The following is a 17801-nucleotide window of genomic DNA, read 5'->3' as shown; positions in this document are numbered from 1 at the left end:
TTCTCGTTCGCCGAGAAAATCCATCCCACCTCACAGGTGTGCTGATTGGACAGCATGAATATCGCACAGGTGTGCCTGAGACTGCCCACAATAAAAGCCCACTCTGAAATATGCAGTTTGATCACACAGCACAATGCTACAGATGTCGCAGCTTTTGAGGGAGCGTGCCATTGGCATGCTGACTGCAGGAATGTCAACCAGAACTGTTGCCTGTGAAATGAACGTTCATTTCTCTGCCATAAGCCATCTTCAAAGGTGTTTCAGAGAATTTGGCAGTACATCAATCGGCCTCACAATCGCAGACCACATGTAACCACACCAGCCCAGGACCTCCACATCCAGCAAGGTTGACCAGGTGGAGACCAGCCACCCAGACAGCTGCAGCAACAATCGGTTTGCATAACCAAAGAATTTCTGCAAAAACTGTCAGAAACCGTCTCAGGGAAGCTCATCTGCATGCTCGTGGTCCTCATCGGGGTCTGGACCTGACTGCAGTTTGTCACTTTAACCACCTTGAGTGGGCGAATGCTCTCATTTGATGGCGTCTGCCACGTTGGAGAGGTGTTTTGTTGACAGATGTTTTTACTGTGCAGGGCAGATGGCAGACAGCTTGTGGCGTTGTGTGGATGAGCAGTTTGCTGACGTCAGCATTGTGGATTGAGTGGCCCATGGTGGCGGTGGGGTTATCATTTATCCATGACCATAAGCTCATGTTACAGCATGATAATGCACGGCCCCATATTGCAAGGATCTGTACACAATTCCTTGGAAGCTGAAAACATCCCAGTTCTTGCATGGTCAGCATACTCACCAGACATGTTTGGGACGCTCGGCTCGGCGTATACGACAGCGTGTTCCAGTTCCTGCCAATATTCAGCAACTTTGCACAAGTATTGAAGAGGAGTGGACCAACAATCAACAGCCTGATCAACTCTATGCCCAATGCACACCATTTGCCTCACGCAGGCAACACATCTCCATTGGATGTGTTGCACTGTGTGAGCCAAATGGTGGCCACACCAGATACTGACTGGTTTTGCGACATCTGTAGCATTGTGCTGTGTGATCATACTGCATATTTCAGAGTGGGCTTTTATTGTGGGCAGTCTCAGGCACACCTGTGCGATATTCATGCTGTCCAATCAGCACCTTGACATGCCACACCTGTGAGGTGGGATGGATGATCTCGGCGAACGAGAAGTTCTCACTAACACAGATTTAGACAGATTTTTGAACTATATTTGACAGTCATGGCTCCTTTGTGTTTGTAGAAAATGTTTCAGATCTTTAAGTTCAGCTCATGGAAAATGGGAGCAAAAACAAAAGTGTTGCATTTATATTTTTGTTCAGTGTATTTATAAAGTGCACAGAGTTGTGCCAGGGGGGCGTTTTCTCCTCATCGTATGGACTCCAGTTTAATTATTATCCATTCACTTTTCATGACACCATGTAGAATGATCTGTTCCAGTATGTGGAGTTTGCAGTGAAACTCTCTTATATGTTCTTTCTGTTGCACAGTTTGGTTTAGTTTGAATCTGACTGACTGGAGGCAGAATCTCACAGGGAAAGATTGTTTTTCAGTTTTCACGTTCAGAGCAGTGCAGAGTGTCAGGCTGGAGAAAAACCAACATCCCACATATGGTAAAACCGTTGTTAGGGTTTTTCTGCACTCTCTCCCTCCCTGTCTCTGTCTCTATCTTTCTGCCTAAGCTTCTGTTTTAATAGCTTGAATAGTGCAGTCTGTCAGCTACCATTTTTCCTGCCTGGTAACTCAATTTAAAAATGAATTGCTCCTTTAAATCCTCACACCACATCATTGTTAAACTTGGCACAACAATGTCTTATGTTGCATGGGAGACTGAGGTTCCAGACACGTTGGTCCTCAGGCTGTGATATGTGCCACAGCACTGAAAGATATAAAGACAGATATGAGCAGATGGAGCCAGCGTTTTTGGTTGTTCTGTGTTAGCAGAGTTTTCCAGTCAGACTCTTCGGTGTTTTGATCTTGTTGTCCATCCCCAAAGCTACACTAAAAACTAAAGGAGGCTGAGCCTTTATTTTGGCGTCCCCACTGTTTGGACATCTCTGCTTTCCAGTCTTCAGTCTGTGAGCTTAGTGGACTGTTTCAAAAAGCAGCTGAAGACACTTTTTAAACTGGCATTTGAGTAGCATTAGCTTGTATTGTATTGCTTATTTACTTTTCATTGTTTTCATATGATGTGGAGCACTTTGTGATCTGTAGCTTTAAAGGTGCAATAAAAAAGAATTTTCTTACTTCTGAACCTTACTGTAATGTTAATGTTAGCTAATGATTCTCACTGAGTCACTCATTGTTAGTCTAAATATGTGTCCATTATACATTATACCTGCTCGCTTTTCCTGTTAGTGTTACGTGACTCCAACATTATTGACTGATGATAAGTGACTTACGTAAAATTCCAATTTATTATCTCTTATCTCTTATTCAGAACATTTCACAGCTACAGTAAGACTTTTTTGAGGTTATTGAGTTAAAAAATGTTGTTTAATGTGTAATTTTGATTTCTATCAAGATGACGCTCATAGACTGAAACTATTAAAAATATATAGGAGTGCGCACCGGGAGGTAAGAGAGGGCTGCCTCATGCTAGCCGACCACTGCCATCCAGCCTCTTGCTGGTACAGTCTCAGGATGAACTAAGAGCCAGGATTACAGCCCAGCGGGAAATAAGAGAGTGCTGTGCTCTAATTTTCATGGTAACCTGGCTTTCACACAACATGCAGCTGTGACATCAGAGCTACTGGGACACGCCCACCAGTCCTTTGTTCCTTTGCCCTCCAGCCATCCTTTGAGCGTCTTACAGTTTAACGTAGCCGAATCGACATATGGTTGCTGTGCTATCAGAGATGCTAGAATAGCGTAGATTATGTCACCAACGTGTGAACACACCTCCTAACCCTGCCTTACAGGTCAGATGTGGATCACAAGACCCCCAAATGTGTAAGTTCATATCTTTGGATATGCTCTCATCATAGATGACACAGTAGTCTTGGACTGAGACAGGTGAGAAAAAAAAACTTTTGATCTGTCCGCTATTGGTCATCACGATGGAGTAATGTTTTGCCCGCCAGGCTAGAGAGTCGGTCACGTGACCAAACTGTGGTGAAACCAATGACTGTAGAAATGATGGCCGACCTGGCTGCACTTCCTCCCGTTGAAAATTTAAATGAAACCAAAGTTCCTGCTTGAGGGAGCTGCGTTATACTGGCGCCCGCACACCTGCTGGGCGTGACCACGAACACACACCCCTGCCCTTTTTACGTAGTCCACTGCTCCAGTTTTGAGGATGTCGCTTTCATCGTCATTGCTATCACTAAATAAACAGACTGTTTCTGAGCATTGCCAGTTTAAACTGATTAACGTCCATCCCTATTATCTGTGGAGAGAGTTTGCCGTGTTTTTGGCCACTGTTTACGTTCACCTGCGAGTTAACACCACGGCACAACTCAGGAAATTCCAGAATGTCTTCAGCGCATTAGAGACGACTAATCCCGATCCTCTGGTGTCTGCTTATATAACACCTGCCATGTGCTCATCCTATTATTACAGAGTGTATTCAAGCATTAAGAAAGACACTTGTTAACTAAGTCTGTTTACATATTTCTGCTTTACTTTGCAGTGACTCCATGCCTCTTCACCCCATCGCTTTGGGGAACGCCTCCAATCCACACAGGATAGATTTGAATCCACCTTAATGATACGAAAACATGAAAGTGGAAGAATTACGTCCCTATTTCTCTGTATCCAAACATCTGTCTTTGCTTGACTTTCCATTTTCCTCTGTACCACATCCTTTGGTTGGTAACATTGTACAAAGGAAGTGCAAGCTGTATAACACATTGGTTTTCATGACGCAGGGCTGTGGACTCCTGAAGGTTATTTTATAGCAAATGAGGCCCTCTTGGGTTACACTGTGGGAGTTGGGTGCTTCCTGGCCAAAGGTGCTGAGAAAAATCCATTTTCCTTGGACGTTTTGGGTAAAATCTCTTACATCTTTCTGTCTTTCACTGTGTGTGGAAGTTCTTTTGTACATATTTGTTCACATAAACGAGTCAATGACAGTTCATTGTGAGCCTTGTCAGTTTGGTTTTGTCTTTTTAAACTTCTCGTGTCCAGCAGATGTAGCAGCAGAATAATGGTCAGAGTATTGTGTCAAACCTGTCTACACAAAAACTTATTTGTGTCCAGAAGTTTAAATCTGGATCGATGAAAAGATCTTGCTCCCACTCTGTGGTTGGGAGGGAGATTGAATGATGAGTTGGGGGCACTGACATTTTAAAAAGTTGGCTGAGATTAAATCTCTCCTGAATTATGTATTTCATTTGTTTGTGTTTAAGAAACCTACTGAAATGAAATCAAGTTTCCATCTTGAATAACATTTTTATTCTTTTTTCGTACCATTTTTGCTTTTTCTTTCTCTGGCACATATCTGGATTGTCCAAATGGCTCTAAGTTTACAGTGAATCAGGGAAGATTTTCTGGTGGAAGAAATTCCCACCAGCCTGTCAGAGAGGTGTTTATATTAAGGCTTTAAAGCAGTTATGATCATTAATACTTGGGATTATGACAGGCAGATTAGAGATTTTTACTTTATCACAGAAAGCTCATTCTAGGTCCGGCCATGGGCTGTCGAGCAAACTTGATTAGATCCAATCTGAAACATCTATAAGAAGAGAAATAGTAGTAAAAATGTTCTAGACCTCCGTCGTGTTTTGACTTTTGTGGAGTTTTTACACCTATTGGTGATGGTTTATTTTTCCATGATAATTTAGAGACGTTTGAGTCTTTTGAACTAGAAAGTGTTTTTTCTCCTGAATTATGTCATTTAACTCTAGTTTTAGTTTCTCGGGATGCAAATTATATGTTTGTGTGGTGAGGAAGGCCAGGCAGATTCAATTTTTTTTTCTAATTCTAATTTTTGCTTCATTTTTCTTATGAGAACAGTGAGATATTGTTTTGTCCCACGACACTACCTTTCCACCTTCCCAAAGAACACTTGGAGATATTACTGGCAGGTCATTGTTTTCTAAATACAATCCCCAGTTAACAGAGTTCTTGATTTTAAGTAAAGAGGTATTAAATATCTGATGTGACTCACAGAGATAGTTCAGCCATCGTGCACCAGTGTCTAACTACAAGTTTAGTCCAAGCGAGAATGTGAGTGGTGTGCTGGTGTAATCCCTGAGAGTGGGGTGACGTAAACACTGTTGTTTAATAATGTCTGTAGAGTGTCTGTTGCTTTGACTCACTGCTGCACTGAGCCTGTAAATTCCTGGATTAAATACCAGGTTGAGTCTCGTCCTGTTAAAAGCGAGGGTGCCATTTGCTTCACATAATACAATCTGATGGTTACTTCTGTTTTAATGTTTTCCTTACAGACTAGTTACACAGTAACATTTGCTCTGCTTCTTTATCATATTTTCTAGTTTTTTTTTCTTGTCATTTTCACCAAAGCAGGTCATAGGTTTGTTGATTTCTATGTATTATTGTAGGACATATCCCTCACATAATAAACACTTTGAGGGAAGTGTAGTTGTGATTTGATTCAAATGTTCAGGGGTGTATGGGCTGTAGGGATTTCAGAAAAAGGAGCAAAAGAAATGGAGTCGTTTTACTGAGTTAGGCTGACAGACGTTCACTGTTTAGACAACTGCTGCAGAAAATCCTTTAAGCATGAAAGTGAATTAACAAAGCAGAAATGTAAAGATCTGTAAATGTGTAGTTGAGTGATCATTGGTTGGCTGTGAGGGTGATTACACAAACAGGCTTTTCACTTTGTTTCACCTTTGATGTCAGTGGGATTTAGTAACATAGACCAACATCTCCAACAGTACAGTTCATTAGGACCCCAGTTTGTAATGGTTTTAAATCTTGTTATAGCAACGAGTGCATGACACACCAGGTTACCGACCAGTGAAGCTGGTGAAAATAAAGGCAACCAGATGGTGGGAAAGAGCAAAGGAAGTGCCCAACAAAAAATGGCTGCTACTGTGTGGCTTGACGGGAGAAACAGTGGATCTACAGGGTATATCAGGAGTGGAAGTGGGTTTTTGGATCTGGATATTTAGACAACTGAAACTGCACAGGCTATTCTTGGGTCAATATTCTGGGACAGAGAGTCATCATATTACTTGTTATCAAACAACAATAAACTGAGAATAAAGGGATTTTATTAAGGTAAAGTGTTGAATTATGCACATTTTCTCAAACTAAACACCAGGGCGCACTGGGCAATATTTGTAATGGTTTTAAATCTTATTATAGCAGCAAGTCTCAGTATTTTTGCGTAGTTACTTTAAGAACTTGAAAGACTTCCTTTTCAGTAAATGACTGAGTCTAATAAGACAAGGGAAAGGGAAACACCTGTGAATCTGAACGCTGGTGGGCAATATTAGATCGTTATTTCTGACCATAGCTAACCGCCACTGCTTTTACATAAGCATAAACAACAGGTGTTAGCAATAGTTGGGATTAAACCCAGCAGAGGACAAGGCTTGGAATATGATATCAATGCAGTCAAATAAATTCCACTTTTTGTGTGTGTGTGTGTGTGTGTGTGTGTGTGTGTTTGTTTATGACTGTAAACTTTGTTTCATGTTGTGCCCAGAGCTCGTTTGACGGGCGCCACTTCATGTGCTATATTTGAGCCCACTTCCCCAGGCCTTTCAAAGTGCCTTTGGATCAAGGTGCTCTACACTATGTCCCCTGGGTGAGTGGGTCCAGCCAACAGGATGTGATGGCAGGCCAGAATGCAACAAGAATCTTGCCTTCGTGTTTGCTTTCCACACCCTTAAATAGAGAGAGGGAGGTAAAGGGTAACCTTAAAAATGTGGAACACAATCGTAGGAATGACTGGAGCAGCCGTAATTTGACTTTATTACCCAGATCTCATATCATAATAGAAAATCCTCTAAATTTAAAGGGTCTGGGTGTTTACAGTATGCAACAGTTGGCTCTTTGTGGCCCTAAATGATGCAGTTTTAACTGAAGTTAACTTAAAACTAAAGAAAATATTAATCAAATATCATCATATCAAATCGTAGGAATTCAAGTTATGAAATTTCATAAATCAACATTACATGATGTGATGTTGATTTATGAAATATCTCTAATTTTTAAAAAATGTAAAATTATGTCTCTTAAAATACGTTATTCACTTAGCAAATAACAAATTAGCAACATTTATTCTGTCAGACCCCTGTAATAGGAGAAAGTCATAAAGCATTTACGTTATTCACTATTTAGTACAATGTTTAGTTTTAAATGTAGACCTGCTGACGGTGTTTGCTGTGATTTTAGTGAGCTGTCACTGTCTGTTCTGCATCCCTGAAAAGATGCAATTATTTTTCTGACGTAGTCCCTGTAATTAGATGAAGACACACACGCAGGACTTTGTGAAAGCTGTGAGAATATAAAGCTGCCTGTGTGGACCAAACATTCAGTGTGAAATGAGAGTGGTGTACTGTGATGCCATGCGAAGGATAGAGTAAGACTTTTTAAATTGCTGTAATGCCTTAGCTTTGGGGTGGCTACCAGTCTGCATGCTGTGTTGCCACAATGGTAACAGAAAATAGTGGGGAACCTTTTAAACAACATCTTCTTATGCGAGCTTCAAACTGTAAACTGGTGTGACTTAATGTCATCATTTCCTCAACATAAACAGTATATTTTAGACCCTAAACTGTCTGTTTCCATTGTATTTAATTCGTATGGATTTGAATTTCACTGACAGCAGGCACCCAAGTATGGATGGAGTAGTCTGAGGAGCACATCGATTGAATAATAGTGAGGATTTGCATTTCACAGAGAGTTTTCCTCATCTTGCTGTGGCTCTCATGACGACGTCTTCAGTGACCCGTGTCTGGTTTTGGTCGTAACTTTCTGTTGAATGATCCCAGGCTCTTTCTACATAATTCGATTTTTGTGAAAGGCCTGTTTTATGGCTGTTTGAAAGCTGACAGGCTGTGATGCGAGTTTATTAACTTGGCACAATCTGAAAGGGTTGAATTTTCGTAATAATTTTACCATGTGTGGACAATGAGAAATTCACTTGATGTTTGAGTATTTTATATTACATGCACTAGGTTTCCGTAAACAGGGTTAGAGACCCTAAAGAAATGCTATTTTTGACCAATCAATCTTATTTGCATTGCCAAAAGATTTTTTAAATTTATCTATTGATTACCGATTGGTATAACTCATCCGCTTTGTTTAGAAGAAAACGGTGACGTGTGATCGGACCAAAATCTTCTGAATGTTTACATGAAGCATTTGATTTCTTGTTAATCTGGTTACTTGTGTACAGATTAAAGTGTTCATGTGCCACTGCTGTAACTAGACAGAAAACAACTCAATAATTGGCGTCTTGTGGTGTTGAAAAGTGACAAGAAGTTATGTTTGATTATCTCATAGAAAAATCAGTTACATTATTTTGGAGTTTTTAACAAGCATTTGTTTCATTTTATGTCAGAAACATGCCAGACAATAAAAAGTGTAACTAAAAGCCTGGTTCCTACTGTTGTGGTGAACTACGTAGAGCCTGTGATGTAGCCTACACAAGGAGCTAATGCCATTGTCACCATGTATACCTTAGCGTGTGAACAGTGACATTTAGTCACATCTTGTATGCATGCTGAGGATTATGGCACAGATTTAACACTGAAGTGTGAATCCACTGCAGAAAGATATTTTTACTTGAGTTACCTTGAGTCTTCCATGAAAAGTGCATTGTTGCTCCACTGCTCATACTCAACTCTAAGAAACGTATTTTGGTTGCACACCATTGTTGGGTTAACTGGAATCTTTGTCATGGTTGCATAAAAACTTAGCACTCTCTCTTTCTCCCTCTGTCTTGCAGGACCTCCAGTAAGTACACCAGATGCTGTGTGACCTCCACATGATGAAGTGACTCAAAGTGATTATTTTTACATTTTGGTGACAAGTAGATGAAACGGACAATCCCCTGGAACACATCTGCTGACAGTAAAGCTTGACTGGATACGGTGGTAATCTGTAGTTTCATTGTGTAACTTCTGCCTGTCCACATACTTTAACAGTACTGATGATAAAGGAGCTTAGACCTGTGGCCCTTGGCAGGTCTGTGCAGGAAAAGCTGAATGCAGGCAAATAGTTGAAACTGAAGCTTTGATTAAAAGGAAAACTCGTATGTTTTAGATAAAGAAGTATTTTAGCACCCACAGAGAAATTAGAGCTTTACAAAGTCATGAAAAACATGACTCCAAACAAGGAAAGAAGACTGAAATATTGCAAAACCACAACACAGGAAATGTATAACACAATTAGCCACCGGCATAGGTTCCAGTACCAACATGACTTTGAACTGGATAAGCAGATGAAGATGGATGGATGTAATAATTACTGCTTCCAGCTTTAGCAACATCTTCAGCTACTTCTGTTGATGTTACTTTTCCCCACTGTTCATACATTCAGTAGCTTTCACTGCAGAGAACTGAAGCATAAACTGCACACGAGGTTAGTTTAGTGTCAAACGCTGAGACACCAAACAGAAGACAGTAATCGATTTCATGAGTTTTATTGTAAACACAAGAGTAACAATGAAAAGGCGGGGGTGTGTGTAGACTGGGACGTGGGCATGATGTGCAGGATCACTGACTTGAGACACTTCAACAGAGGCAGAGAGTAGTTAGATTTTGGGATGAAGAGTGAGAACCAGAGGAATATTGGAGTTAATGGCTTAATTGTAAGGCATTAACACCGCTGATTATTGATCGGTGAACACAGAAGAGCTACCTCGTCAGGACTCTGCAGTCTATTTACACCTACAGGCCAGTGGACACTCTTTCAATGATGAGGATGTACACATCCTGGACAGGGAGGAACGCTGGTTTGGAGTCAAGGAGGCCATTTACGTGAAAAGGGAAAGACAATCTCTGAATGGAGGAGGGGCCTAAGGGTCCATCTGTCACCATCTTACAATGCTGTGATTGCAGCCATTGCTCAACTCTCTGTCAATGGTACTCATGACCATTGATCAGTGGTCATGGCAATTTGAATATTAATGATCAAGGAACTGACCTCACAGCCCATTGTTCAATTAGTGGGCTGGTTTCAGTCCTTATGCAAATGTCCTGTTTATAAGGTTGGCAACCTGCAGAAGTCACTTAGATGGGTGACAAAACGCTACGTCCAGATGAACAGAATCATTGTTATTGGGATTTCCTTACCTGGATGATTGAGCATGCATCAAAACATACTAATAGGAAGGTTGGCTGCTCCCGTCTGCAAGCATTCATGTGCAAGATACTGAACCTTGACTTGTTGCCAATGGATTCAATTGTTAATACAGTCCTGGTCAAAAGTTCAAGATCAGTTGAAAAATGATTCATATTTTTAATGTTTGGATCTTAACAAGGTTCCAAGTAGAACTTCAACATGCAACAAGAAGAAATGGGAGTGAAACAGGCTGTTTTACAGCAGATCAAAAGTTTAGGACCACATGCTTTAAAAGGCCAAATCTGTGCAAGAATGTGGATTTGTTGTCATTTTCTGTCAGGTAGTCACACTATCATGACGTTCTGATGGCAAACAAATGTTCCCTTTTTGAATGTCGGGTTGTTGAACTGCAAAAGCAGGGTCTCTCTCAGCGCACCATCGCTGCTGAGATGGGAAGTAAGACAGTCATTTGGAATTTCTTAAATGATCCTGAGGGTTATGGAACAAAAAAGTCAAGAGGAAGACCCAAAAAAATCTCACCAGCACAGAGCCGAGGATCCAACTGGCTCTCCGTCAAGACACTGGACAATCCTCAACCCAAATTAAGGGCGTTTCTGGTGCCAACTGTGGCCCATAACTATCAGATGGCATCTGAGACTTGAAGGGCCTCAAAAACAAAAAACGTCTTCAAAGGCCTCGTCTCCTTGAACGCTGCAGAACTCACCGTTTGGACTTTGTAAGAGAGCACCAAACATGGGACATTGAAAGGTAGAAGAAAGTTTTATTGTCTAATGAGAACAAATGTAACCTTGATGGTTCTGATGGCTTCCAACGTTACTGGCATGACAAGCAGATCCCATCTGAGATGTTCTCTATGCTCCACAGTGGAGGGGATGCCATAATTTCCTTCAGTTGAGCAATGGAGCTTCAGGAGGTGCAGGGGCATCAAGTAGCTGCTGGCTATGTCCAGATGTTGCAAAGAGCATCACTCATGACTGAGGGCCCTCATCTGTGTGGTAACGACTGGTTTTATCAACATAACAACGCTACAGTATGCAATGCAGCGACGAGGGCTCAGACCTCTACATTTGAAAAACCACACAGTCACAAGACTCAGCTGTCCATCTGCATCTAAAGGACAAAGGTCACTCTTTGAAAATGCCAGTGTTCACAATTTGGACAGAGAAGACAGATGGTTTGAAAGAGGAGTGAAAGAAGTCATCTATGTCCACTGTGAACGATCATCTTTGAACAGAGGGCGGGGCTTACGACACCAGCCGCCTGCCATCTATAATCTAATTTTTAGATCCTTTCGCAGATGCCTTAGCGTCCACTCAGATCTTGTGTCTGCTGATCTTAAAAATTCAAATGATAGGGTGAGGCAAGGTCTCACAATGGTTTCACCTGAAACCTCTGCTAATAATACTCCACGCCCTTTTCACATCTTGGCTCATGTGATAAAGCACATGATCAATAGTGGGTCAACAACCCTGATTAGGGCCAACTCCCACTAAGGCTAATAATCTGGGGCTAACCATCATTTGGTTTTAGAACTGAAGAAGCTTCTCGGATAAGAGTTGAAATGTCTTCAAGAAACTTAAAGAAGTCCAGTTGCTTTCTTTCCAAGCTCCTTAGATCACTATGACCTGGATGACTGAGAACCTTCACAGACATCCTTAACCAACCAATCTTCATACACTCTCGACAATATCTGTATCAGCTTCCTCATAAGAAAAATGAAAGGACTTTAGTATTGTATCATTTCAGTTTGGTAATTTCATGATTAGTATTGTTCTGTTCAACCCTGTTGATTTTGGACTAGCTACAGATTGTTTTGGTTCTGACTCTTTAATGGTGTTTTTCCACATTAATTGTGTTTTATAGCACTTTTAATTACACTCTCTAAACTCACAGTGGTTCGATAATAATACTCTGAAGGCCCTAATGGGACTAATGGCTTTTTAAGAAAAAGCATGTTTCATGCCCCAATATTTAAGGAACCCAGGAGAGACTTGTAGTGGTATACAGTGTTCCCTCATTTATCGTGGGAGTTACGTTCTAAAAATAACCCGTGACAGGGGAAATCTGCGAAGTAGCCAACTTTATTTTTTACAATTATTATAGATGTTTTAAGGCTGTAAAACCCCTCACTACAGGCAAAAACATTTTCACACTTTTATCTCTTGTTTAAACACTCTAAAAGTTGAAACCTTTGTAGAAAAGTCCAGTATTATAGGATGAAAGCAAAGATCAAACCCTGTTTTCAGGTCCAGAACATGAGAATAGAGCAGCTGCCAGAGAATTCAACATTTAAGAATCAATGGTATGGACGTAGAGGAAGGAGAATGAGTTGAGTAAAGGTTGACTTTTCTGACAGTTTTGCTTCGCTTAACAATAATAATAATGGATTGCATTTATATAGTGCTTTATGAGACCCTCAAAGCACTTTACATTTCCACTATTCATTCACGCTCACATTCACACATTGGTGGAGGCAGCTACAGTTGTAGCCACAGCTGCCCTGGGGCAGACTGACAGAGGCGAGGCTGTCATATCGCGCCATCGGCCCCTCTGGCCATCACCAGTAGGCGGCAGGTGAAGTGTCTTGCCCAAGGACACAACAACCAAGACAGACAGAGCTGGGGATCGAACCAGCCATAGCTGATGATAGATGATACTTTTTACTCTCAATATTTAAGCCACTTAAAATTCCTAATGCAAACTGGTCTTTCAAATCAATTATCAAATCCAACAAGTGTTCTTCCATCCAGAGTTACTAATGTGAGGGGAACAGCGTCTCCTGTCCTCTTGTTTGTCACACAGAAAAAATTTTCCACTTTTGACTTCCAGCTAATTTGTTTTGTATTCTTTCTTTATTGGAGCTGTTCAAAAGCCTTGATTTGAGTTCCGTTCCCTTTGTGAAAGCAAAACACACTTGACTTTTTAAAAATTTGCTCCCTCTTGTTCTTAGTCCCAGCCCATAAATAAAAGCCATTGTATTCTAGTTCCTTGTGATTTGTTTTTAATGGAAGTCACTATGCTGGAAACCTCCATTGTAGCTTGGATTAGCTGAATAACAAGATGAGCAAGGGCAGTCAAGGAGATCTCAGAGGGCTTTGTTTTGCAGAAGCATGAAAACTACAAGTTCTTCCAAAAACAACCCTTGCATGAGGCTATGTGGTGAAAACTGTTGTTTTACATTAAAACTTATGTTCAAACAGTTAAACTTTTTTTTTTAATTCATTGAATGTTGTGATGTCAGTGCATCAGCAGGATACTTTGTGCTGTCAGTGAACAGGCCAAAATAAACGATTCCCTTGCCGTAAGGTAGTAAACAGCCCCTCCAGTCATTACTACTGATTTTATTCTGGCCTGATTAAGTGCAGGTGTCTTTCATTATGTTAATTTTGTCTGTAAAATGTACTCTTCTTGTCATACTAATTTTGTCTCGTGCTTTTTTCAGGGTCCTCCTGGACGAGCAGGCTTTCCGGTAACTTTTGTTTTAACCTGTCTCTTTGTGTGTCCTCATGCATAGTATTGATGTGCGAGTGGTGGAGTATTAACATCTCAGCTGCTAGTTCAGAATGAAATGTGCAAATTACTACTTGTTGTTGCTTGTTGATTTTCTCACAGTTTAATGAAACTTTAATGAAAATCAAGATAATAACACACCGTTATCTTAATAGTCTTTAAATAGTCTTTAAAGGACTGTTTCCCAGAAATCAGGATTTGAAAAGGTTAGACTACCAACTTGTGCACATCCTTACACAACCTGGAATACAAATACACCAGTATAGATGTACTATTGCAGTGAACTTTGCAGTTTTTATCACTTATATGATGAAAAGTTTCAGAGATGTCAGTACAGCAGTTGAATAGCACACACACCCTAACAGTATCCATTTGTAACACTGTGCTGTGATTGCGCACCTGTCCAGCTCTTGGTCTTTTTGATTAAAACGTCCATTCTCCAGCGCAAAGCTTAGTTTTAATGTGTCATACACATATGGAAGTATGTACATGCAAGCATGTGTTTTCTGTTAGTATATATGCAAGTGTGAGTGTGTATGTAGCTGACTAGGAAAGGCAGAAACAGGGTGTACATGACCGTTGCAGCAATCACATTTCCCTCTTTGCAAAAAATGAATTCAGAATCAGAAATGGTAAATGGCCTGTATTTATATAGCGCTTTACTAGTCCCTAAGGACCCCAAAGCGCTTTACATATCCAGTCATCCACCCATTCACACACTGGTGATGGCAAGCTACATTGTAGCCACAGCCACCCTGGGGCGCACTGACAGAGGCGAGGCTGCCGGACACTGGCGCCACCTGGCCCTCTGACCACCACCAGTAGGCAACGGGTGAAGTGTCTTGCCCAAGGACACAACGACCGAGACTGTCCGAGCCGGGGCTCGAACCGGCAACCTTCCGATTACAAGGCGAACTCCCAACTCTTGAGCCACGATCGCTGAAAGGGTTTTATTGCCAAATGTTGACCAGGTTTACAACATTAGGAAATTGCTGCGGTGTTTCAGTGCAAACATACTGTCATAAATTACGCTTAAATAGACATGAAAATAAAAATAAGAATAAGATAAGAATAAGAATTAAGAATAAGAATTGGATGAGATTTTACCAAACACCCAATTCACCTCACTTTACTATAATGAATGTTGTACTCTGTGGTTCCAGCAAATAATCATGTTGGGCACTTTAAAGACTCCAGGTCCAGATTAAACTAAATGCAGTTTTGGCGGTGCCAGATTCTCCCCAAAGCCCTGATTTAAATCGGGACCTTGAACAGGAATTATTAACAAGCATTATTGCATTGAATAGTTGCAGAATCATGCTGTCAGCTCACAACTAAGTCAGAGAAACATTTTTTTTTTTTTTGTTAAAGTTGGGTAAATTAAAAAACCCCAAACACCTACGTTAGACTGCAAAAGGCAACAGTGTGTCTTTATGTCATTGGATGAACATTTAGTAAATATAAACTACACTATCATCTTGGAACAATCAGACTTTATACTATACACATGTAAAAATAGATTTAGGAATCAAAGCCCTGATCTGAAGCTAAAACCTGGCTAATCACCCAATCATGACTTCCTATCTCAGGTGGTTTTCAACCTGCTGCCCTTACCGTAACACTGTCTGGAGATATAAGATGGAAAAGTGTAACAAAGTAACAGGGCTACTAATAACTTTCTTCTAATGACATAAGAAATTACTGCAACTTTCTTCCATCGTCTTTCATCTTGAACTTTGCAGTGTTGAATGAGGCATGATTATTTGATAATTATGTGATTGTTTTTCACAGTGATCTTCTTTCTGCTCCCATAATTTGGGCATGGCATGTTGAATTGGTTATTCTGAATAACAAAAATGATCATCTTCCTTAAAGGAATACCATGACATTAAAAACTTTAAAAGCTTTTGTAGCAGTAATGCTAGCTGTGTTTCCATACGACTCCTTGCTACTAACTGATGTCAGAACAAAGCATTTAAGCTCTTTTAAATTTGTTATTCTCTTTTCTAGTTTTGGCTTCCATTAGGATATAAATGTGCTAACATTCGTCTCACTAACATGAACCAACCGTTGTTTCTATAACGCATCAGTGAAAAAATGAGATTAGCGTAGTTCCTTGCAAATGAGAGAGTTGCAGAGACGATAAGTCTGAATGCCATGGTATCCCTATAGAACATCTGATTGACTCCTGTTCCTTCTTAATTTGCATTGGACATTAGGGTGGCAAAGGAAGTATGGGAATTCCTGGGAGAATGGTGAGTGAATTGGGTTCATGCATCACCAGCACTAGTGATAGTTACATTCAAAAGCTCTTACAACACAAATGCAAAAGGATTAATGTTACAGGATTAGATTACAGTTATTTTGAACAGTATGCATTAATACAGAAGTAAATGATCAGTACTGTGATAACAAAGCTTTCTTGAAGTTCCTTTGCTAGCATTTTGAATTACAAGCCACCCAGGGTGGAAGAAACATTCAAATCCTTTGTCTAAATAGGAGTACTGATAGCGTAATGAAAACACACTAACTTAACTCCGTGCTGCCTTGAGCTTGGCCTCTAGTCTCCTTCTCCATGGAGGGTACGGCTCCTTGCGGCTGTTTGTCTTATAGCTAAGCATCTCAGTCATCACTGCTGTCGTGGTGTTGATTAGCTGTTTGGTTACCATAATAGTCGAAGGAGGGATTTTCCGTAATGCTGCATTCACATCTTTGAGGAAACGTTCAGAGGGGACTTCATGTAGTCTTGGTAATCAACCATGGAAGGTCCAGGTTTCAAGCTCAGCCATGATCCCATCTCTCAGATTAGCTGCTCATGCATTCGCACTGAGTTTGGTACCCAATCTTAGAGTGTGGGGATGATGATATCTCCCCCTGACCTCAGGTTCTGCCTCCCTGTTGCTGTTTTACCTCATCAATTTCAAGTTGTGATAGCAGTTGTTTCTTCCAGATGTTGGAACACTGAGAAACTAGTTTTGCCATTAGTCGAGACGTTGGGTGTGGAGAATTCCATAGTAAAGTAAAACTTTATTTATATAGCACCTTTCAAGATAAAAATCACAAAGTGCTTCACAGAAGCTAAAACCTAAAAATAAAAATCAACCAAAAGCAAGTTTAAAAAGATGAGTTTTTAGCTGTTTTTTAAAAGCGACCACTGAGTCCACACATCTCAGGCTCAAAGGGAGAGAGTTCCACAATCTGGGGGCCACAGTTACAAAAGCTTTGTCGCCTTTTGTTTTCAGCCTCGTGTGCTGGACAGCAAGCAAGCCCTGGTCACATGACCTCAGGGACCTGCTGGGAATGTATGGATGTAAAAGTTCACTTATATATGTTGGTGCTTGTCCATGCAGAGCCCTGAAAGTCAAGGTCAAAACCTTAAACTGGATTCTGAATTTAACTGGGAGCCAGTGCAGCTGAATCAGCAGGGGTGTGACATGGGAAAACTTGGAGGACTTGGTCAGAAGCTTTGCAGCAGCGTTCTGAACAACTTGCAGACGCTCCAAAGAGGCTTTACATAAACAAGTAAACAAAGAATTACAATAGTCCAGACGAGATGAAACAAATGCATGAATGACAATTTCTAATTCGGAGCGCGATACAATGGGACTCAGCTTAGCAATGTTTCTCAAGTGAGAAAAACAGGAGCGAACCAGAGATTTTACATGGGCATCCAAAGTCAGAGCTGAGTCAATACTAACACCAAGGCTCCTGATAGACGGTTTTGCAAACGTAGCAAGTGGACCCAAGTTTTCCATAAGACTAGGTACATAAGTCCCATATCCTCTGCATGTAACCCCTTCTGCTTAGATTGCTTGCGTGATAGCTTTCCAACAGCCCTGTGTTCTTGCACCGCATTATTGGAAAACTGTGCAGAAAATATCAAAAGTAAAAATAATTATTATGCAGAAAACTGTTTCCCATCATTGTTAGCTGGATTCACTTTACAGCATATATTTAAGGTTGAACTCATTCTGTTTAATGGTCACCATCATATTCTATAAATGGTGCGGTGGGTGTTCTGTGACGACCACATATC

General features: G+C 40.7%; 1 protein-coding gene across 14 annotated transcripts in view; it reads left to right on the top strand.

The window, feature by feature from the left end:
* Positions 1-17801, top strand: part of col13a1 (collagen, type XIII, alpha 1) — a 103155-nt gene that overhangs the window by 30976 nt on the left and 54378 nt on the right. For 12 of the 14 annotated variants that reach the window (XM_040033821.1, XM_040033816.1, XM_040033826.1 and 9 more), the window contains exons 3-5: positions 8898-8905; positions 13698-13724; positions 15985-16020. In XM_040033821.1, the coding sequence (XP_039889755.1) occupies positions 8898-8905; positions 13698-13724; positions 15985-16020 (71 nt within the window). The remainder of the gene's footprint in view (positions 1-8897; positions 8906-13697; positions 13725-15984; positions 16021-17801) is intronic. The other 2 variants (XM_040033827.1, XM_040033823.1) reach the window with 1 other exon arrangement.

The sequence above is a fragment of the Simochromis diagramma genome, unplaced genomic scaffold (assembly GCF_900408965.1).
Source record: "Simochromis diagramma unplaced genomic scaffold, fSimDia1.1 OVJJ01000176.1, whole genome shotgun sequence".
Classification (NCBI taxonomy): Eukaryota; Metazoa; Chordata; class Actinopteri; order Cichliformes; family Cichlidae; genus Simochromis; species Simochromis diagramma.
This window is presented reverse-complemented; position numbering and strand designations above follow the sequence as displayed.